Source organism: Monoraphidium neglectum, assembly GCF_000611645.1.
Source record: "Monoraphidium neglectum strain SAG 48.87 unplaced genomic scaffold scaffold00499, whole genome shotgun sequence".
Classification (NCBI taxonomy): Eukaryota; Viridiplantae; Chlorophyta; class Chlorophyceae; order Sphaeropleales; family Selenastraceae; genus Monoraphidium; species Monoraphidium neglectum.
Window position 1 is genome coordinate 1 of NW_014013129.1, and position 21,487 is coordinate 21,487.

Below are 21,487 nucleotides of genomic sequence, written 5' to 3' on the forward strand. Positions count from 1 at the left end.
CCCCCTGACCCCTCACCGATGACAGCATGGTCCACCAGATGTAGGTCATGAGCAGCGCCAGCGCCACCGCCTGCAGCTTGGCGTTGTCATCCGCGCACGCCGCCAGCACGATCATGACCATCTGCGGCACAGCGAGAGGTTTGGGGGACCGAGCGGCACGCGTCGGCGCTGCACGTAGTGCGGCGCACAGCTTGGGTTTGGAAATACCAGGGCTGGGAGTCAGCTGTGAGCACTGAAGCCACCAGCAACGCTGCAGCTGCGGGTTGAATGCTGCCAATCGAGGTGTGGTGCCACGCAGGCTGTGGTGCGGCACCGAAAAGGATGCAGGACCAGAAATCACCTTGCAGACAATCATCTTGATGTGGGCGGCAGCCTGCAAAGGACACGCCATGTTTGCGGTTCGGTTTAAAGGGTGCTTCTTGCGCACCACTCGTGATGCTCATGTGATTGGGCACCGACACGTCTTGTCACTTCACCCGCACGCACGCACGCACGCATGCACGCGCGCGCGCGCGCACACACACACACACACACCACCACCACCAGCTGTACACATTGAGCCAATGGCATCCAGCCGCTCACCGACGGCGTGGCCAGCACGTTGCGCGTCAACGGGTTGAGGTCGCAGTCGCCAACCGACTGGGCGGGCAGCCGAGTTGAGAGGGACGAGGGGCAATCATTTGCGGTGTTGGTGAGCAGCAGGCCGAAACGGAAGGCCGATCACAGCCAAGAGGACTATGGAAGAGGGCCGCACACAGCTGCAAGCACCCTTGCCAACCTCTAAACCCCTGCGCGACCTGTGAGCTGCGAGGGGCTGTTGCTTCCCTTCCATCCGAACCAGGAGGTGGTCTCCCCCTGCCCCCTCCCCTGAGCCGCAGCTCAAAAAAATGCAAAGGCCCACCAGGGCCAAGCAGGCGGTGCAGAAGACAAAGAAGACCACCACCGCAAAGACCATGTGCGCCAGGTGGGGCATGGCCAGGCAGCTGTTGCCGAAGTACATGTGCACCACGTTGGACGCGCCCGAGCCGATGGCCGCCCACTTGCAGTTGAATCTACATCAAGGGGGGTGCATCGGGCCGAGCATTTTCGTTCCAATGGTATGAAGCATCTGCATCTCGAACCGGCGGTCTCCACAGATGCAGCACAAATGCATCACGGCTTTTCAAACGGCAGGTTGCTGGAGGATGCGGGTGGTGCTAGTATGTGCGCGCCACAGCTGACTTGAGCTTCCTCTCACTCACACTTTGGGAGCGGCGGAGGTCCAGCAGCGCAAGCAAGCGGTGAGGGAGCGGCACAAGAGGGTCGTTAGGTGCAGATGATGGGAATCATAGCTGTGTGTGACCACTCCATCCCTTGGTCATGGAGCGCCGCGCCCCAGGCTCGCCCGATGCAAGCAGAATTGCGCGCAGTGTGGGAGCATGCGGCGCGCTGCTGCTCGTTGTGTCGCTCACGGAACACGACAAAGTCCAGGATGGTGATCCAGCAGACCGTGTAGACCAGAAAACACAGGAACTGCAGAAAGGCGATCAGCCTGGCGGGGAGGTTGCACAACACAGGCAAGAGGAGATTCTGGGGATTTGATTGCTTCCTGCTGGCGCTCGCGGCGGCCCAAACCACAAGCACCTTGTAGTTTGGCGCCAGATCAGTCCGGCGGCCCGGCCACGAGCCAGCATGCTGTGATGTGTTCGCGCTCAGTGCCAAGCAAATGCATTTCGGCAGTCGCTCACTTGCCCGTCCAGCCGGCTTCTGTCGCATCATCTTTTTTTAGGACCTGAGCATAGCAAGGAGTTTCAGTGAGGGGTGATAAGCAGACCGACAGCGTCCACCAGGAGGGCAGTCAACACCTTGCACAGCCGGGAGATTTTTGCAAGTCTATGAAGGCCGCGTGCGCTTGGACGAGTAGGTGGCTGCAACAGCTGACATGAGCCCGCCCTAGCGACTCACGATGGCGAGCCAGGCGGCCAGTATGAGGCTGACAAAGACGATGGCCGCCAGGGCGTAGAACACCCTGATGTACATGTCATAGCCCTAGAAACAGGTAGGCCGTCAGAGCAATACGTGTTGGGCATTGTGAAAGGTGACATATCAAGGGGCGGGTTGCAAGAGTACAGGGTACCCGGCCAATACAAAGCTAGCTGGGAAGCAGCGTCGCGGCGCAGCGGGAGCAGCGGTACGCTCGCAGCCCACCTTAGGAAACACCAGCCCTCTGCGGGAAGGTGGGCAGGATGTGCAAGGGTTCCATTTCAATGATGTTCAAGATGGGCGCCATCGTTGCCCGCCAATACAGCACATTTTAATGATTTGCCGCGCACTTTGTCGTCCATGTTGGCCAGGTGCTGGCAGGCACACGGGCAGGCGGCAGGAACAGACAGCGGCGCCAGTACGCGCGTTGCCCACCTGATCAGGACCCAGTGGATGGCTTTGAAAGCCCACTGCTCCTTGTTGATCGACCACGCCGTGAAGTAGGTGTTGAACACAATGCGGAAGAGCTGCAGGCACTCGAACAGCATGCGCAGCAGCACCCAGCGGATGTCCACCAGGCCGCGGTTCTTGTTGAGCAGCACGAGCATGGCAAAGATCTGCGTGATGCAAACATTTAGCGCGAACCAATTGCAGTGTCAGGTATGAACCGGGCGGCGCGCTGGCGGCCCTGCAAGACAGGCAAGGAGCAAAAAGCTCGGCCGTGAGGCCGGGGATGAAGGGCCTGATACTCTCAAACCGCGCGGCCAGGGCTGGGGCCGCGGCGCCATTTGATCCCACTGCTGTCAGACGTTGAAGCATCCTACCCCTTCATCCAGCTTGCGCGTTGAGTCCATGAGGTCGTCCATGGAGCCATCATTGTTGTCGCTGCGGTGCAATGGTGCAAGCAGCGTAAATGGCCGGGCTCTGAGCCCTGCAGGCTGCTTCGTGCGGCGCCATCAGGGGCTGGGTTGATGCTTGGGTGCTGAAGCAGCACCTGCGGCCTGGTGCCAGCAGACTGTGTGGTTCCCTGTGAGGCGGCACGCCGCATTGGGTAACAGCGGCATCCTTTCCCGCGCACAGGAGACAGCACGATCAGCGTGCCGCTGCTCACCCCCTGTCCGCGAGGGCGTTGAGCGCGGCGGCATCGCTGGTGTCGCTGGCGGCACTCGAGCCCGCGCCCGACGCGCCAGTCGAGTAGGAGTGCCGGCTGCTGTCCCCCGCGTCGCTCATGGGGCTGCGCGGCAGGAGGGCGGCGCCAGTGGCGTTGTGCACAAAGTCACAGGGTGTGTGCAGGCGCGCGCGCAAGGCAGCCAGCACAGCGCAGGCCACCAGCTTGGCTTTAAGAAGGTGCAATCCACTCCTGTTCCAGATGTCCCGCACGCCATCGCGAGGTTTGACCTTCGAAATCAATTCCCCGCGCGCGATCTCCAGGAGCCACGCGTGCACCTCTGTGCATCCGAAGAAACCTATATACTATTCAATCTTGTATCAGAAGGCCCGCCTGGGGGTGCGCTCAGATCTGGATTGTCGAAGGAAAGCGGGTTGTGAAGTCATGAGCCAGACGAGTATTGCTCATCGAGAGCTCATCGAGAGCTACCGCATGCGTGTGGAAGCCACCGAATGCAAAGCACAAGTGTCGCCGTGCTCCAACATACACGCCTGACGTGGTGGCGTCGCCGGGACAGACCAGAAGTTTGTAAAACCAAAGCTTGGCAGGACAAAGTATAACACCGCACCCTGGGGTGCTGCTGAGCGTTGTTGCTGCAGCACGTCCACGCATCAACAACGCCCGGTCCGCTACTTGGTCAACACTCATTACACAGCACCCTTGAATCCTTTTGTGAACCCACGTGCGATGGCTCGGCGCCCAGGCTGCCCCGACCAACTAGACACAACAACCTGGTGCACAGCAAAAGGTCGTGACATGTCCATGACTGCAGATCAACAAAGAATGAGGCTGAAAGGTTGTGCCGGTGATGGCTCTGGGATTCCGCATGAACAGGACTGGAGCCGAAATAGCAGCCGGACTGCTTGCGCAAGCATAAAATAGGTCACTCAGGTTCAACTGCAGCACAGCCTTGGCAGCGCCTGTGCCTATGCCACATGTCCAACCAAACCCAGGAACGGAAGCTTTTCGCTCTTCACTCAAGGCACCGCCCCTGCACCTCCGCTGCCGTAACGCCAATGATTGTGCGCCCCACCATACCATCTGCCCCCGGCCCCGGCCCCCGCGCCCGCCCCAGTGGCGTGCCCTGACCCTGCCGCCCCTCCCGCCGCCCCCGAGGCAAACGGCCGGTGCGCATGCGCGTGCGCCGCGGCGGCTGCGGCGCCCAGGCCGCCAAATGCCCCAACGCCCAGCGCTCGCCGGCGGTCGTGTTCCGAGCGCTTCTGGGGGTCTGACAGCACCGAGTACGCAGCCGTGACCAGCTTGAAGATGACGTCAGCAGCGGCCTTGTGGGACGCGTGGGTGGCCTTGTCCGGGTGGTATTTGAGGGCCAGGCGCCTGAAGGAATGGAGGAGCAATGCGCCCATCGACATGTGCTGTTGTCAACGCACCCTTTGGCCCCACGGTCTGCTATGTGGATTCCCCAGCTCTCATTTTCAATTTCAGTGCACCATGCACAATTGCGCTTGCCGTATTGGTAGCTCCTGGGCTTCAAGCCAGCACAAGCAGGTGGCTCATGACCCAGGCAAGCTGAAACAAAAACCCTGGCTGCACTGACAGCAAACGAACAGCGAGCGTGAGCTTGGCTTGCCCGCCCCACCTGTAAGACGCCTTGACGTCCGCCGCCGTCGCGCTGGGCGGCAGCCCCAGCACCGAATAGTGGTCCACCCCCTCCCGCCCGCGCGCGGCCAGCTTCTGCTCTGCTTCCTGCATCCGCGCCCGCGCCTCACGCACCGCGGCCGCGTCCGCGCCGCCGCCGCCGTCCTCGTCCGCGTGCACCTCTTTGCCGGCGCCCGCCCCGGCGGCGGCGCGTGCGGCGTGCTGCGCCTGCTGGGCGGCGTGCTGCGCTTGGACCAGCTCGCAGAGCCTTTGCAGGTCGGCGCATGCGCTGCCATAGTCCCCGATCGCCCCAAACGCCTCGGCGCGGCGCTGCAGGGCAGCGGCGGGCGCGGCGTGTCAGGGGCGGTCGGTGCGGTGTACGGGCAGGAGGGAAGCATGCCGATCCATCGCGCACGGCAGCCAGCCATTTCGGGCCATTCAGCGAGGCATGCGGTTGTCTGCAGACGCACACAGACATGGTGCATGACGCCCACTGGCGTGACTGTGCCCCGACCCAGGCCGCCCTTATCACCACACAAAGCCACCAGCATTGGGGTTACGTTTCAAGATTTCGACCCTGATTGCTAAACCCTGAAACCTAATGGCAAGTCTGTTATGGCATAAGCTCGCCTGGCTCCAGAAGCGGACGACAGTGCAACGCCTTCTGGTCTCACCTGCAGCACGCGGGGGTAGCGTCCGTCCAGGTGGGCGGCCACGCAGCAGTCTGCGACAGCGTCCAGGTGGTGGCCCAGCGCCTGCAGCGCCGCGGCGCGGTTGCAGTACAGCACCGCGTTGAACGTGGCGTCCTCCACCTGTAGGGAAGGGGGGGGACGCGGCGCGGCCAGCAGGGGTGGCGCGGGTGAGGGTGCACTGGGTCGAGGATGGATGCTCGGGTCGCAGCCTGTAGGGTCAAGGGTTCAGAACCACTCAAGCCGTTGCAACAGACAGGCGTGGTTGCGCCCTGATGCTAGGGGCTAACTGCCTCCCCCCACATCACCACCACCAACACCACCACCACCACCACCACAACCCCGCCACAACCACCACCACAACCACCAACACCACCACCCGCCAGCGTCTCCTCCCCTCCCCCACAATCTACCATTGTCATCACCGTATTCACTACCCATCACCTCTATGCCCGCCAATGATCCCCCACAAGATCTCAGGCCCCCACCTTGAGCTGCAGGGCCTCTGTGTAGTAGCGGTAGGCGGCGCGGTGCTGGCGGCCCTGGTAGGACCGGTTGCCCAGCTGATGGGGGGCGGGGGCCGAAGGGGAGGGGTGCAGCGGTGCAGCGAGGGGGCGAGATGAGTGGAGGGCTGGGGCGTGTGAGAGACGGTCTACAGTCGAACCTAAACGAGCGGGGCTGGACCAGAGTGTGTGACCCAGCGTATTGGAGGGGCAACGGTGCCTGTCCCTAGGTGCCAATGCGGCGCCGGCCCACGGCGTCAGAGCCCGCCGCACCTGCTTCAGCTTCTCTGCCTGCTGCAGCCGCTCAACGCGCGCCTTGAGCGCCGCCGCCTCCGCCACGGACCGCTGCAGCCGCGCGTTCTCCGCGGCCAGGTATGCCGCCTGGCGCCGCAGCGCCGCCACCTCCTCCGCCTGGCGCGCCGCCACCTCCTCCGCCTGGCGCGCCGCCACCGCCTCAGCGGCCGCCGCCGCGTCGGCCGAGGCTTGCCGGTGCGCCTGGTCCGGCTGCGGCGCCGCGGTCGTGGCGGCTGCTGCAGCAGGAGCTGCGATGGGCTCCGCGTCCCCGTTGAGCTCCTGGTCTGAGGGGCCGCATTGGTCCTTGGCCGAGTGTTGCTGCTGGGTCCCCTTGCCGTCGCCACGCTGGGCCATAAGCGGCATGTCAGCCCTGGGCCCGCGCCCCTCCTGCTGGGGGTCCCCGTCGCCCGGCACCTGGTCCGGCCGCTGCTGCTGCGCCGCGTCCTGCTCGCCCGGTCGCAGCGCCGGCTGCGCCCGCTCCGCCTGCTGCTGCTGTTGCTCGACCCGCACTGGCCGCTGCTGCTGCCCCTGCTCCTGCCCTTGCTGCTCCTGCTCCTGCTGCCGCTGCTGCTGATGCTGCGGCGCCGGCTGGCTGCCCGCCGCACCGGCTTGCTGCTCAGCGCCGTGTTGCTCGGCGCGCGACCGGTCTGCATCCCTCTGCGCCCGCATCGCCATTAGTTCGCGCTCCAGCGCCCTGGTGTAAGACATGATGGTGGACGTCGAGCCGTCAGCTTTATATGAAGTGACATGCTGGCGCGCGCGTGGGCATGCAATGGCGAATGCGCATTTGTGCACGCCGTCACAATGGCTACAACGCGCTGCTTGCGCTGCCAGATGCAGCCCAGCCTACGCACCTGTTGCGCTCCGCCATGTGCTGCAGGGCGCTGGCCCCGACGACGGCCCTGGGCGCCAGCGAGACGCCCTGCTCCTGCGCCTGCCTCGCCACCTGCTGCCGCAGCCGGTGCAGAGCCGCCGCTGCGGCGGACAGCGCGGTCGCCTCGGCCGCCGTGGCTGCTGCAGTGGCCGCGGAAGCCGCGGCCGCGGTGGCGGGCGGCCGGGCATCATGCTGGGGGCCTGGCTGGTCACACTGGGGAGGTGGCGTGGGCGCCGACCAAGCCATGGGCGATGGGCTGCAGCCTGGGCTGAAGCCACAATCACCACCAGCGGCGTCTGCGGCGGCCTCCTCGGCAGCGGCCGCCGATGCCTCCGCCATGTCGTCCCTGGTGCTGCTGCACCCAGACGCATAGCGCCGCGGCCGCCGCTCCGTCGCAGCGCCATCGTCCGCACCGGGGCCGGCGCTGTCCCACCTGCCAAACAGGCCGCCATCCGCGTCGCCGCCGTCAGCAGACGGCTGCCGCTGCCTGCTGCAAGGGGTCGGGGAGCACGGTGGCGACCCGCGCTCTCGCTGCCCGTCGCTGCATTGGCTGGCTGTGCGCCTGCTCGGCGAAGGCGTGCTGGCGCTGCTCGATGCAGGCGGCTGAAGAGACGCCGGCGCTGGGCATGCGGCAGTGGTACGATCAAGGCAGCCGTGTGGTAGGTACTGCTGACCATCTGTGCGCCGGTCGCGTCTCGTGGGCAACACTCTAGGCGGTGACGAATGCAACGGCCGCACCGCACCTCTGCTGCCTGGCGTCGCATGCCACCTGCCCCGGCCCACCAGCTCACCTGGGGATGGCGTTGTGCACGGCGTGCTGCCGCGCCCGAGCCGCCCGCCAAACGCCGTAGCGCCAGACTCCCGCGACCCACTCTCGCCGCTCGGCGTCGCGGCCGCTGCCGCCTGCCTGTCTGGCATGGGGCTGTTGGACTCGGTGTCGCGAGGGCTGTCGATGATGGGGTGGCTCATCACCGGCGACGGAGATGGGGACGGCCTGCCGTCGCTGGCCTGCGAGCCACCCAGCTGCTGCTCCTCCTCCTCGCCGTCTTGCTCTTGCTGCCGCCGAGGCGGCGAAGGGGTCCCAAGATCACCATTATGCTGATGCAGCGGTGGCGGCGATCCCAGCTCCTCCTCCTGCTGGACCGGCTGCTGCCGACGGCGGCGCCGCTGCTGCGGCTGCTGCTGCAGCGGCGGCGAGGGGGTCCACCGCCCCACCTGCTGCACCGCAGGCAGCTGAGGCGGCTCCTTGCCGCTGCCATGGTCTCCCTCCCCCTCCTGATCTTCCTCCTCCTCCTCCTTCTCTTCCCCACGCCGCTGCCACCGCTCCTCCCGCTGCTGATCACGCCGCCGCCGCTCCTGCTCCTCCTCCTCGCGCTCCGCCTGCTGGTGCGCGGCGGACGTCAGGCGGGCCACCTGCTGCCGCAGCTCAAGTGCCTCCTGTTTGGACACCTCCAGCTCAAGCTGCAGCGCCCGCAGCCGCTGCTCCCATGCGGCACGGTCCTCCTTCTCAGCCTCCTGCACCAGGCCCGCCAGCAGAGGCGAAGGCGAAGGCGGCGGCGTCGGCGACGGCGGCGGCGGGGTTAGCGCTCGCGATGTGGGAAGCAGTGAGGGATGTGCAAAGAGAGCGAACCCGGGCGGCTGCAATCCGGACCGCGAAAGTACAGTCGTGTCTCCCTTCCCAGACGCCTGAGGACGCCGCGACACCCTGCTGTGTCAAGTCCCCCAACACAGTTGTTTGCCGGAGCCGGCCGTGCCTGCAGCCGCCGCAGCTCGCGCCGCTTCTCGACATAGGCAGCCACCAGCTTCGCATTCTCCTCCGCCAGCTCAGCCAGCGCCTCCCGCGCCGACCGCTTCGACGCGCGCGACGAGTCCTGGACGCTGGCGAGGCGCGCCCCGAGCTCCGCGGCCTCAGCGCGGCTGCGGCCCAGCTGCTGCGCGAGCGCCGCCTCGCGCGCCGACGCGAGGTGCAGCTCCTGCTGCAGGCGGCGCGCCTCCGAGCGTATGGTGCGCAGTTCGCGGTGCTCCTGAATGTATCGTGGTGAGGACGCGCGACGGCCCAGCATGCGGCCAGTGTTGAAGGGCAGCAGGTGCGCGGTGCGTGTTGTTAGCAGCGGAGCAGGCTCGCATCAGCTGTGCGCGACCTGCGTTCAAGCGGCATGGCGGTTCATGGGTGTTAATGCACCCCCTGGCTCGGCCGATCACCGATTCATGATCCTGATGCTACACACATGCGTTGGAGACTCCATGCCGGCGTCGAGGTCGTGCAGGGGCCAGCTCGTGCCCGCGGCCGTAAGGCTTTCCATTGCGCCCCACCAGACGCGCCAAGGTGATCGTCAGTATTTGAAGATATCAAATATTACTGTCAGCTATCATTTAGAGCAGGAGCTGCCAGTCAATCAAGATCGGCCGCGGGCCCGCATTTGAACGCACATAATGTTTGCCTATGGCGTGCTGAGAATCATGGTAATGCTGTTATGCTCGTACTTATAAAGCAGAGACAGCCAGGCTGGTATTAGAGGGGCCACCGGGCGGCGGGTTCGTCGGTTCCACCGGCTGTCAAAGCGCACTCAGCGTGCGCTACTGCTTCAATACCAGCCCCCAGTAGCGCTCTGAGGTCAAAATGTTACCAATTGTATGCCCGATGAAGCGCATACAGAGGGCCCACGCGGTGACGTGCATCAGTTCCTGGCTCCGCCAACCCCTCCTCTGGGAGGGGCTCCCCCTGATCACTTGATGAAAGGCAACCAGCATGTCAGCAGCCCCCGCCGCGGCGGCGTAGCTTTCTCACAACAGCGAAAGCTTTCTTAATGCCGCCGAGCCAGCCTCACTGCTCCTGGTCGATGCTGGCGCCCGCCGTTGACTCTCCTGACGCCGACTCACCTGACGCTCCCGCGCGGCTGCCGCCGCCGCCGCCCGCTGCTGCCAACAGCTCCTCCTGCCGCCGTATCCAGCTCCTCAGGAACGCCGCATACCGCCGCGCCGCCTCCGCGCCCCGAAGCATCATCATGCGCCCGCACGCCTCGCACTCCTCCTCGCACGCCGTGCACGGGTGGCCCGTGGAAGCGCAGTGCTGCATGTACGCCCTGCCCCCCATCGAGACGCCGGCCTCCTTGCAGCCGGGCTCCTCGCAAGCATACAGCAGGCCTCCCGCCCTCTTCCCCGCGCCGAACGGCTGCCCGCATGCCGCGCAGCAGGCAGCGGCAGGGGACGTGCCGGCGGTGGCAGGGGGTGGGGCCGCGTCCTGCGGCGAAGCGAGCGCCGCCAGATGGGCGCGGTAGAGCGCGCGGTAGATCCACCCAATGTTGAGCGCGTCTAAGGCGGCATACCTGCAGTTGAGCGCGTTGGTGGTTCGTTGTTGTGCATGCGCAGGTGGGGGGCGTGCTACGGCAAAGGAGCAAATGAGTCTGCGCGGCTGAATCCCGAAGGGGTGGGACAAACTCTTGCCGCGGGCGCAGCGCGGCGGTGCAACGAAGACGCAGCCCCGCCGGGAGTGGCAGCACACGCGCCTGATTTCTGGCGGCGCACCGCTGCAGCCCAAACCTTTTGCGTCGCTAGGCCCACCACGCACACGCGGCTGACCTCCCACGAGCGCACCTGACTTGCCGCTGTGTGAGGCTCTCCACCTCCCAATCTGACCGCGACACGTTGCGGCTCTTGGTGTAGCTGGGGTCCAGCCACGAGTGGGTCATGGCCCTCACGCCCACCTTTGGGGATGCAAGAGGCGGCCGAAAGGGCGGGGCGTCAGCTCAGGAGAAGGAGAGGGGGGGGGGTGGGGCAGGTGTCACGGCAGCCTAGCCGCGGCAGATGCGTGAGCGGCGCGCGGGCGCGCACGCGGCCGCCCGCAGATTCGCAGGAGGGGCCAGCGGCGGGGGCCGAAATTTGCTGGGATGGAAATTGCTGCCATGTCATCTGATGGTCCCGCGTGATTGGGTGGGGTCATAGCCAGCTCACCCTGAGATACCCCATCCCTCTCGCCACGTCCTGCGCATCCACGAGGTTTGGGATGGACGTTTTACCTGAACAGGGAAAATGGTTTGGGTTCGATTAGGGCAGGTGCGAGCCGCATATCTTTTCAAGCGCTGTGAGGGGTGAGCAAGTGCAGTCGCCGGCTGCGGCCGGACCCGCTCACAACAAGCCAAGTGAGGGGCTTGGGGCAAGCTGGGCGAGTGGCGGCTTGCCGCTGATTGATGGTTGGTGCAAAGGGATTTGAGGCTTGAGGTGCAGGCCGCAAACGCGCGTGCAGGGGCGCACCGGAGAAGCCAAAGGAGCGCACGAAGCGCTTCTCGTCGGACCCTCCCCAGTCCTGCACCACGCAGCCAGCATTGGGGTGGGCCACTTCAATAGGAGGAGTCAGTCAGAGCACCGGACGGGCCACACTTCTGGGAGCATGCCCTGGGCACCAGGCTCTTCACATTGTGTTGCAAAGCATTGCCTTGAAACACACAAAAACACGCACGCACACACATACACACGATGCACGACCACACATGCATGCAAACACATATCAGACGCCTCATTGCAGGTTTGCGCGTCGCATCCATCCACATGCGCAGCGCACCTGAACAAGGATCAGCCACCGCGGGTCAATCAGGAAGTCCCGCAGAGCCGACGGCAGCTCGTAGCCCATTTGTGAGATGTGGAACAGCACGCAGCGGCTGGGGGACGCGAGCTGCGGCGCCGGAGGGGCCGCCGGCGGGCGGGGGCGTGCGGCAGCTTGGGATGTTGGGCTGACGGCGGTATTGCCGCGACCGGGACGGGCCCGTCGCAGGGCGCCGCTGGCATCATGCGGGTTGCAGAGGGTTGCAGGATTGATGTGGTGCCGGTGTCACATCTGCCCACGCGTGCGGCGGCGCGCACCTGCATCAGCGCCACCCTGCCGGTCCTCCTCTTCACCTCCGGCACGGCGCGCCCGCCCCGCCCACGCGCACCGCGGGCCTTTTCGCCGCCGCCGCCCCTGCCGCCGCCGCCGCCGCTGCCGCCGCCGGTCATGTGCATCGCGTACCATTCCAAATCAAGGGACAGCACGCCGTCGAACAAAGGATCTGCCTGCATCATGGGGAAGCCGTGGGGCCACGCTGTCCAGGCTCGAGATCATGCGGACCGCCGGCGTCATGTGGCGGCAAGCCAATCGAATGCGGCGCTGCTCGAATGAATGCCAGCCGAGGGCACGACGCCTGCGCCCTACAGTCGCGGACACGTGTGCTTCACCATGCTCGGGGGCCGGACCCAGCCGCAGCACATCACCCCTGATCATGTGCCCCTTACAAGGCAATATCTGAATCGCCCGAAGCTCTCTAAACCCTGGAACCTGAACCCCAAACCCTGGCGACGACGCGGGAATATGGTGACGCATAGACCCACCTGCAGCCATGCGAGCGCCTGCGCCGCGCTGGCCTCCGCCCCCACCACCTTGACAAGGACCCCCGCGCCCTGGAAGCTGAGGACAGGCTCGCCGCTCACGCGCGCCCCGCGGGGCAGCTGCTCCGCCTCGGGGTCGAACCAAAGGCCGTCCGCCGGCGCCCCGCCCGCGCCGCCGCCGGCGTCGCCGCCGGCGCCTGGCTCGAGGCCGCCGAGATGGAAGGGCTGCCAGTCTGATATTCGGCCTGCCACGGAGGGGAGAGTGCATGTCGTTGTGCGCACCTTGCAGCTGCGGGCACTAGATCAACTGGTCATCTCCCGGGGCTGCTTGGCGGTTTTGGTTCTTGTTTGGCCGAAAAAATGGCAATCATGCCCGAAGTCTGGGGTTTGCTTGCTGCTGGTGGGAGGGCAAGCAGCAACCCCACTGCACGCCGGCGGGTGCCTGCTTGCAGACGGCAAGTCTTGCCTGGCTCGCCTCAGCGTCACGCACCTGTAGATCCCACACGTTCCGGCCACCACGCGCGGTTTTTCTTGGTTGAGTGACTCATGACAGCTCCTTCGCTGTTGAAGATGGCCCCCCAAGGGATGGCTGATGTGAGGAACTCGGTTTGCTGCCGGGTTGGAGGTCGAGTGCACCGGGGTCAACAGCTGTTGACACAGTTGACCGGGGTTAACACAGTTGACCAGTGCTCTCAGAGGGTCGAGTAGGGCAAGGTAGAGGAGTGGTGCCCGCAGCGCCCAGGCAAGGCCCATGCTCGCAGTGTGTCAAGACACGGTCACCGCATGCAAGCAGACGAGTGACGCGGCAGCCGCGCGGCCCCGCGCGCGGCTCACCGCCGGCCGCAGGCGCCGCCAGCCGGCGACGCGGCACAGCCAGCAGGGCGAAGCGTCCGAGCAGGCCTCGAGCGCGATCAGCGGCCCGCCGTCGGACGCGTTGGCTGGTGCTCGTCCGCCCTGGCTCTGCTGCTGCTGCTGCTGCGGGCTGGGGCGTGGGTGCTTCACTCCCGGCTGCTCTGCCAGGGAGGAGGGCGCGCAGCGGCAGGGCTGGGCCCGGCGCGCCCTGGCACAAACCCCAGTTGGCACCTGCAGCAGATGCTTAAGTGCCGCAGCGCCGTAGGCTTGCGATGCATAATTGCGCCGCTCGATGCTGGCGAACAGTCGCCGGCATTCGGCTTGGCCTGAAGAGCAGCGGCTAGCGGCGGTCCCACCGCGCTCAAGTCCTACTAGCGAGCGCATCTCTGCTCGCGTATAAATAATTTAAGCTCAATAATTTCTTTTTGTACTGAGATGTGTTGCCCAATGGGTTGTGTGCGCTGTGCTTGGCAGATGGTTTGGATTTACCATATCAAGCTGACATTGCAGAGCAAGAATGGCCGCGATGCTGTGAATTTGTTATCAACTCGCAGCGCCGCGCGCTTAGGCTAGTGGTGATCTGATGCAGGGTGCCTGGGTGTCACCTGACTACTTCAAAATGCACTGGCGCACGCTGCCGGCGTCAAGTGGCTGCGCAGTCGGCAGGCAGGGCTGCATCAAGGTAATCGTGCATGGAATGTTACAACTGCGCCGCAAAGCTATCGCAATCCCACGCGTTGCGGCAGTTTCCGCCTAGCTGCCGAGCCGTGCACGCCGCGGGGTGAGTGCACAAGCACACCAAAGCGCCTTGCGCGGGCCCGCTTCTGCCCCTCCCCCTGTCGTCCACCCACGTCCGTGAGGGGTGCACCCGTCCTCCAGCCCCCACCGCGCGCAAGCTGCGGCCCCTCGCCCCCGTGCATACCATCTCCTCACAGCCCCCCTGCAGTGCCGCCCGCCTGACCCGCCTGCCGGCCCCCGGCCACGCCTACGCAGCTGCGGCCTACCTCCCCTCCAGCGATGCAGCTTCCGGATGGCGCAGCCCCGGTCTGCGGCCGCCGCAGCCCTCGCGTCCCCCCGCCTTCCGCGGACCCCTCGCCGGCGCGAGTGCCGCGCCCATCCCGGCGCCGTGCCCTCTCCGCATCAGGCATGGGCTCGTCGCTGTCCGACTCATCCCCGGCCCCGCCGCCGCGGGGCAGCAGCAGCAGCACGCGGCGCCGCCCGGTCGGCGCCGCGGCAGCGCGGGTTGCGGGCACGGCCTCGGGACCCCGTTGGGCCAGGCTCTGCAGCCGCGCGCCATGCTGGCCGCCGGCGCCGCCGCCGGCGCTCCCACAGCCGTCGCTGTCGCCGCCCGACGCCTCCAACCCGCTGAGCAGGGGCTCGTCTGAATCGGACTCGCTCCCGGCCCCGCCGCCGCCGCGCGGCAGCAGCAGCACGCGGCGCCGCTTGCGGGCGGGCGGCGCGGGCGCGGGCGTCGGCGCGGCTGGGGGCTCGGGGCCTTGGCCTGTCTCCACCTCCATCTGTTGCGGTGAGGGGCGCGTCCATCCTGGCTGGTGCGGCTCCTCCTCCCCCTCCTCTTCCTCCCCCTCCTCCGTCTCTTCAACTTTCCTTTTGTTGCTGCCTCTCACGGGCTCTACGGCCTCAACAGTGTGCGAGCCAGGCGGGCGCCAGAACGGAGGCTCGTCCCCGCCGCCGCCCCCGCCAGCGCCGCTGCCGCCGGCGCCGCTCCTGCCAACAGGCGCCCCCGCCGCCGCAGCCCCTCTGCCGTGCGGCAGCTGTTGCTGCTGCGCCGGCTGCCGAGCCGCGCTGTCGCCGACCCCGCTTGGACCCCCGCCGCCCGCCCCTGCACCCTCCCCGTCCTGCGGCGTCCCCAGGCGGCCCCCTGCCGCGAAGCCGCCGCCGCCGCCGCCGCCGCCGCCGCCGCCGCGCACCGCCAGCTGCCCTGACCGCGACCAGCGCTCGTCAGGCGTTGCTGGGCCTTGCTTGCAGGCGCCTGCGGCTGCTGGCCCAGGGCGGCCGGCGGGGCCCAGTGGTGTGTCCGCCACTGACACGCGCATGGGGCCGAGAGCCTCCACCGCCCCGCAGCCCTGCGTCCTCTCCGCAGTCGGGAGGGCCCCCATGTCTTGCACCTGGACGCCGCTGAGCCTGGCAGCTGCGGCACATGTCGCAGCATTATTCGGACAGGCCCCGCAGCCGCCAGCCTCCTCGCTCTTCCTCACGCCACTCCGAGCCCGCCGCGGCCGCGGCGGCCGCGCAGGGGCGGGCGGCGCCGTCGCCCGCGGGTCGCGCTGGGCACGAACGGGGGCGGGCAGTCGTGCGCCGTCGCTGGCGGCCTCTAGGGTGCCAGGCGCCAGGAGGCGGACTGGGTGGGGCGCCGCGCCCGCCGGCGCGGGGGCCGAGCGCGCCGCGCGCAGCGAGTCCTTTGGAAGGTCCACACGCATGAAGCCACGAGCCGTGGAGGTGGGTGTTGGTTCAGTGCTGAGAGGCGGCAGGTGTGACTCGACGGCGCTGGCGCAACCAGGGCAAATAGAATGGCTGAGGGGTGGGCAGGGCGCAGTGATGGACGCATCAAATCCACTTTGTGCACTTCGTACGCAAAAAATACGCACAGCGACACCTTGTTGATGCTGGCTGGATCTAGGGTTTACCTGCAGACCAACACTGTGCGCGCGCGTCGGGAGGGGGGGGCGCATCTATCGGTCAAACGCTTGGTGCGGCCCCTTCAAAAGCGGCTCACCGCATTCACGCCGCTCGCGGCGCCGCCGCCCAGGCCTGCGTCGCCGTCGCGGCGCGGTAGCGTGGAGCACAGCCAATCAGGCTCCTCAGGTGTCAGCAGCGCCGCCCCGGTTACCCCGCCTTGGGCTGCTGCCTCCGCTCTCTCCTCCTCCTTCTTGATCCCCTGTGTTTGCTGCCCTTGCTGCCATTGCCGCCGGTGCTCCTGCTGCGCCTGCTGCCCTTGCTGCGCTTGCTGCTCCAATTGCTCCTGTTGCCGCAGCCGGCTGACACACAGCGGAGCCGCGAGCCCAAGGTCGGGGCTGATGGCGGCCGCGGGCCGCGCCGTCTTGCGGGCGCGCGGCGCGGGCCTGCGCGAGGCGGGCGGCGGCGTCCGGGCCGCACATATTGCTGGCCCGTGCGGCGTCGCTTTGGCCGCCCCTCGCCTGGACGCCGCGCGCTGCATGCTGCAAAGCGCCACAGGGTCCAACGCACCCCCACCCGCCGCAGCCTGCGCTGGCGCGCCTGCACCCGCGCTGGCGCCGACGGCAGGCGCCGCACCGGGGGCCCCCGCCGCTGCCGCCGCCTGCTGCGTGTCAGCAAGCAGCCGTTGGACCTCTGCACCCACAGACCCCGCCTCGTCTGCCCAGAGCGAATCCAGGTGCGACCGGCCGCGCCACAGGTGCACGCTGCCACCAGGGCCCGCGCCCGCCGCGGGCGCATCGCCGCCAAACAAGCAGCCGCCCCCTGCGGCGGCGTCCGCCTGTGCGTCGCGCCGCCAGCCGCACGGCGCACGCCTTGCGTCGAGGGGCGCGGGCGACGCCGCCTCCAGCAGCGCAAGCGAGCCGACCTGTTCACCCGAGGGCGGCGCCGCGGCCGGCGGCTCCCGGGTGTTTGGCGGTCCCGGGCGGCTCGCGGGCGGCGGGCTGGCGGGTCGCAGCGGCGGCAGCCGCTGTGACGGCTCGGGGTGGTGGGGTTTGAGGGGCGTGCCACAGGACAGCTCCTCCTCATCTGCGCCATGGTGGGGAGCATGTGCGGGGGCAGGGGGGGCCCTTGGTCACATATTGGGCGACGCCGCTCAGGTGGTCGCCCTGCAGCAATGCAAGCCTTGTGCTGTAGCTGACGAGATGAGATCATGGGGATGTCATTGCTGTTGACAACAGTCCGGCAGCATCGATGCTTGTGCAGGCAATGGGTTGGCGATGGCGATGGGACCGTCCACTGGCGCAGTCCCCTCGTCAAACGCACCAGAGGACCCATCCAGGAAGTTTGCAGCACGCAGCGCCCGCGATCGCGGCGCGCCGCCGCCCGCCCGCCGGCCCGGCCCCGCCTGCCCAGGCGCCGCGCCGGCCGCCGCCTCGTACGCCGGGCGGCCGGCAACCGCGGCAGCGCGCAGTGCGGCACGCAGCTGCTGCGTGTCGCCGTGCCACTCCTCCTCCGGCCGGCATATTCCTGATCGCAGCTCCCTCCCCCAGCCGCACTGCGCACCATCATCGCCGCCGCAGCAGCAGGAGCCGCAGAGTCCGCTCGGCTGCGGCTGCTGCACGTTGGGCCCGTCAGACCTGAAGCACACAAAGGCCGCGCGGACAGCGTCGTCGCCGTCATCACCATCGCTGTCCTCGCCCTTGTCCTCCCACTCGGCGCCCATCCCAGCCACTTCGACCGCGGCAGCAGCGGCACCCTCCTCGTCTGTCGCCGCGTCCGCCACCGCAGCCGCCGCCCCCGCCGCGGTCAGGCCGGACAGCGACGTTTCTGCGGGCGGCCACGGCGGCGCGGGCGCCTGCCGGAACAGCGGCGACACGGCCGCCTGCGACTGCGCCGCAGGCGAATCACCCCAGGCCCGGGTCTCCAGCGCCGCGCCAGCAGCCGTGGGCGCGGCTGCTACATGCTGCACCAGGCTGGGACGGCCGCCGAAGCACGAATCGCGCCGAATCATGCAGCCCAGATGAGAGGACACCTGAGCATTCGCCAGCAGTGGTGCCTGGTGCAGGACGGGCGGCAGAAGCAGACCCCGCTCGGCGCCCCAACGGCCCGCCGCCGCCGCCGCCGCCGCCCCTGCCGCCGCATGAGCAACAGTGAGCCGCTCTGCGGGCGCGGCCTCGCACGTGCACAGCAGCGGCGTTGGCATCGCGGTCAAAGGGCCGACGCGCACCCCTGAGAGGAGTAGCTCAAAGGGAATACCAAGGGCGTCCCAGGGCCACAGCGCAGCGGGGTTGTCAAAGAAAGTGTCCTGGCGGAAGGCATGGCAGCCGCCGCCGGCGAGGCTCGCAAGCCGCTGCGGGGCGCACAACAGCAGGCCGGGGAGCGCTCTGTGCTCAAGCTGCTGGGGGCCGCGGTCAGCGCCGGCCCCCAGCTGTGGCGAGTGAACGGCTGCCGATTCAAGGGGGCCAGCCGCGGCTGGGGGTAGGGGCGGCCACAGCTGCGACAACGCTAGTGGGGCTGCGCCCGCGCCTGTCCCCCCCCAGGCAGGCAGCCGCACGCCCGCGCCCAGCCGCCACCGCTGCCAGCATAACACCAGCTGCTGATCCAGCTGTTGCTGCAGCAGCTGCTGCTGCATCGTTCGCGCCTGCTGCCGCGCAGCAGCCAGCAGTGGGTGTGTCATTGGGTTAAGCCAAGTGGGCGTCACACCACCAATCCCTCCCGCTCTCTCAAACTCAACCGCAGGTATTGGCGCCGGGTCGACACCTGACAATTCCGCAGCAGGCCCGCACACCGGGGCAGCGGCCGCCGCAGCTGCCGTTTGGCCCGCCCGCAAAGTGAATGGGGCGACGCTGCAGGGCAGCCGCATGCACGCAACCAGTGGGACGTCGACCGCCGCTTCTCCGCTGCGCCGCGGCGCGGCCGTGGCGGCTGCCGGCAAATGCGGGTGCGCCGGCGGGCCCCAGGGGTCGTGCGGTGCTGCAGGGTCGATGGCGGCGGGGCGGGCTTGCGACAGGCGCGGCAGCAGAGGTGCCGATGCATCTGCTGGCGCCCGGTCCGCGGGGAGCACGGCCGGCCCGCCGCTGTGGCCATGCGCCGCGCTGGGGGCGCCGGCGGGAGAAGACAGGAGGGGGATAAGCCGCGGCGCCGGCGGGCGTGGGACTTCCTGCAGGGGCGGGGCAGCGCCAGCCACAGCCGCGGTGGTTCGGGGCGGCTGCCCTGGCGGGGCGGGCTCGACAGGCTGCGCCAACGACGGTCTGGGCAGCAAGCCGCCCCGCGACGCGCCGCCCGCGGCGCTGCCCTCCCTGGTGGCGGCGGGCGAGGCCGTGTGGCAGCACTTCGAGCGCTTCCGCCTCCGCTGACTGCCGCCGCCCTTGTCAGGCCCGCGCCGCCGCTTGCCGCCGCCGCCGCACTGCTCCCTGTTGATCTGCGCGCCGCCACGCGGCCGCCCGCGCAGCCCCGGCGACGCAGCCGCCGCGCGGCTTTTGGGTGCGGGCCCCGCGCCCGTCGAAGCGCCGGGCGCGCCCGCCGAGCGGCCCTCGGCCGGCGCAGCGGCCCCGGCGGCGGCGCCGCGGCGCTGGGGCACGCGGCGGCGCACGTTTTGGAGCTGCGAGGCGAGGGCCGCGTCGATCTGCCTGCAGCGGATGAGGAGGCTGTCGTCTGCGGCTGCAAGGAAGGGGGCGTCGTCGTCGCTGCCGCCCCAGAGCTCGCAGTCGTGGTGATGGTTCTGGGGGTGGAATTCATGGTTGGAATCACCTGTCAAGTTGGTTGCTTGGTTGCTTGGTCGCCTGGTCGGTTGGTCGGTTGCTTCCATTTCACTGGCGCTGGTTGTTTGGCTTGCATGGCAGCTTGCAACCGTCGGTCCCTACATGCACAGGCGTTGCGTGTTGTCAAACGTATCGCGGTTTTGGCGCGCTCGGAATTGTCGTAACACCTTGATACCATGCCCAAACCCGGCCCGAAAACTGCGAGGTGGGCGGCGGCACGCCCACCTCGTAGCCGCAGCTGGTTGCCCTGTCCGCGCCATCAGCAACAGCCCCCGACAGGTCAGCCCAGTCGCCGCGAGGCGCCGTCAGCACGGCGTCGAGGCCGGGGTCGTTCGACGGCGGCCGGCTGAGCGGCGGCCGCCGCGCCGTTGCATCTGCTGGCGCGTTGGCGGTGTCGCCGGCGCCGGCGGCAGGGCAGAGGACGACTTGAGGAGGCGGCATCTGGGGCTCGGCGGTGAAAGCGGGCCCAAGAGGTGCCGCTTCGGCGATGTGGCCGGTTGCGATGGGTTCCACGGGGGCTGAGCCTGCCATGCAGTGCCTGAGCAGCGCAGCAGCCACCTCGGTGGTGGGCGCACTAGGCGGCCGGCTGGGTCTGGCGGGGTTGGCTGTGGGCGCCGGCTCGCCCAGCGGCAAGGACGCGTGCCGCTGCTGACTCTGCGCGCCGCGTTGTGCAGGTACAGAGCACGCATCAGCCATATTGAATTTCTGGTCAACTATACAAGCAAACCTGCGCCCTCCAAACCATCATTTTCGTCCCAACGCGAGATCGGAGATCTACGGAACAGCTGGTATTCCAGCGTGGGAAGCGGCAGCCAGAACCACACACAGGAAATGCAGTAAAGCGTTGTGAATCATTTTATTACGATTGTGGACACATGTGTACCGGTACCTGAGGCAGTCCCGGTAGAATCCTTGGACACTGATGACGGCCCCTGCAGATCAAACGCACCCAGCTCGGTGTCCCCGCGGCAAGGGGACCACCGCACGCGCGCTGGCCACCGCACATGAGCTACGCTGCAATTGTCAATGCAGGCGCCCGGGTGTTGCTGCTGTGTTACATGCATTCTGCATCCTCAATTCGACAACGAGCGAGCAGCCACAATTGGTGGACCAGGCTGCTGGGTGCGCCCCACGGAATTGAGGTATGCACAGGCGCGGTGAATTGCATGGGTCCCAACATTTGGTGATGTGGGTGCGCACAGTGATGCAGGGGGCTGAACGGCACAAACTGCGTGTGTCATGCGAAGCGGGCGCACGAGCCAACCGCCGCAGGTGCATTGGAACGGGCTGTTGAGGGGAACGGGCTGTTAGGGCTGAACAGCAGCCCATGCTGTGCAGATATGCAGACGTGCAGACGTGCGCACGCAGAGCGCAAAACGATGTGCACCCCTAGTTGCCAGCGCCCGTGCCTGCACCCTTCCTCCCTCCCCTGACCACCACACGTCCTATGAAATTTGATTCAGGATGCGCACGGCCATCAAAGAAAGAAATATTGCGCGGGCCACGACATGCACACGTCCAGAGCGTGGGCTGCGCGGGGGTCGGCGGACTGCGCCCCTGGGGGTGGCGAGCCCCCCCTCCTTATTCAAGTGCAACATGGGTGCAGGATTGTAGAAAGATCTACGTCGGTGCAGGAGCAATCCAATCAATGTGAAAACCCGCATGCAAGGGGCCGGAGTAGGTACAAAAGCGGCCGGGTGCCTTTGTCGTGGCGGCCTGCGGGCGAGTCGCGCGCCGGCACCCATGCGACTCAAAGACGCCCCCTTCGCCGCCTTGCTCGGCGCTCACCCAGGCGG

At 67.5% G+C, this 21,487-nt stretch overlaps 3 protein-coding genes across 3 annotated transcripts; all 3 read right to left on the bottom strand.

Annotated features, from left to right (window-relative positions):
- Nucleotides 1-467: 467 nt before the first annotated feature.
- MNEG_3817 (Chaperone protein dnaJ) lies at nucleotides 468-9,149 on the bottom strand (the record flags this gene model as incomplete). Its single annotated transcript, XM_014047703.1, has 20 exons — nucleotides 468-470; nucleotides 583-639; nucleotides 902-1,052; nucleotides 1,346-1,531; nucleotides 1,728-1,771; nucleotides 1,945-2,028; nucleotides 2,188-2,206; nucleotides 2,398-2,579; nucleotides 2,787-2,847; nucleotides 3,074-3,196; nucleotides 4,220-4,465; nucleotides 4,728-5,056; nucleotides 5,401-5,538; nucleotides 5,904-5,978; nucleotides 6,192-6,906; nucleotides 7,067-7,226; nucleotides 7,500-7,576; nucleotides 7,878-7,993; nucleotides 8,302-8,601; nucleotides 8,874-9,149. The coding sequence occupies 20 exons, from the start codon at nucleotides 9,147-9,149 to the stop codon at nucleotides 468-470; spliced, it is 3,342 nt and encodes a 1,113-aa protein (XP_013903157.1).
- Nucleotides 9,150-9,910: 761 nt separating this feature from the next.
- MNEG_3818 (hypothetical protein) lies at nucleotides 9,911-12,992 on the bottom strand (the record flags this gene model as incomplete). The annotated part of the gene is made up of 8 exons (XM_014047704.1): nucleotides 9,911-10,412; nucleotides 10,681-10,790; nucleotides 11,038-11,102; nucleotides 11,338-11,389; nucleotides 11,645-11,755; nucleotides 11,944-12,132; nucleotides 12,448-12,689; nucleotides 12,935-12,992. 8 exons carry the CDS (start codon nucleotides 12,990-12,992, stop codon nucleotides 9,911-9,913), a joined length of 1,329 nt encoding a protein of 442 aa, XP_013903158.1.
- Nucleotides 12,993-17,149: 4,157 nt separating this feature from the next.
- MNEG_3819 (hypothetical protein) lies at nucleotides 17,150-20,387 on the bottom strand (the record flags this gene model as incomplete). The annotated part of the gene is made up of 3 exons (XM_014047705.1): nucleotides 17,150-18,159; nucleotides 19,288-19,651; nucleotides 19,917-20,387. The coding sequence occupies 3 exons, from the start codon at nucleotides 20,385-20,387 to the stop codon at nucleotides 17,150-17,152; spliced, it is 1,845 nt and encodes a 614-aa protein (XP_013903159.1).
- Between the last annotated feature and the right edge of the window lie 1,100 nt (nucleotides 20,388-21,487).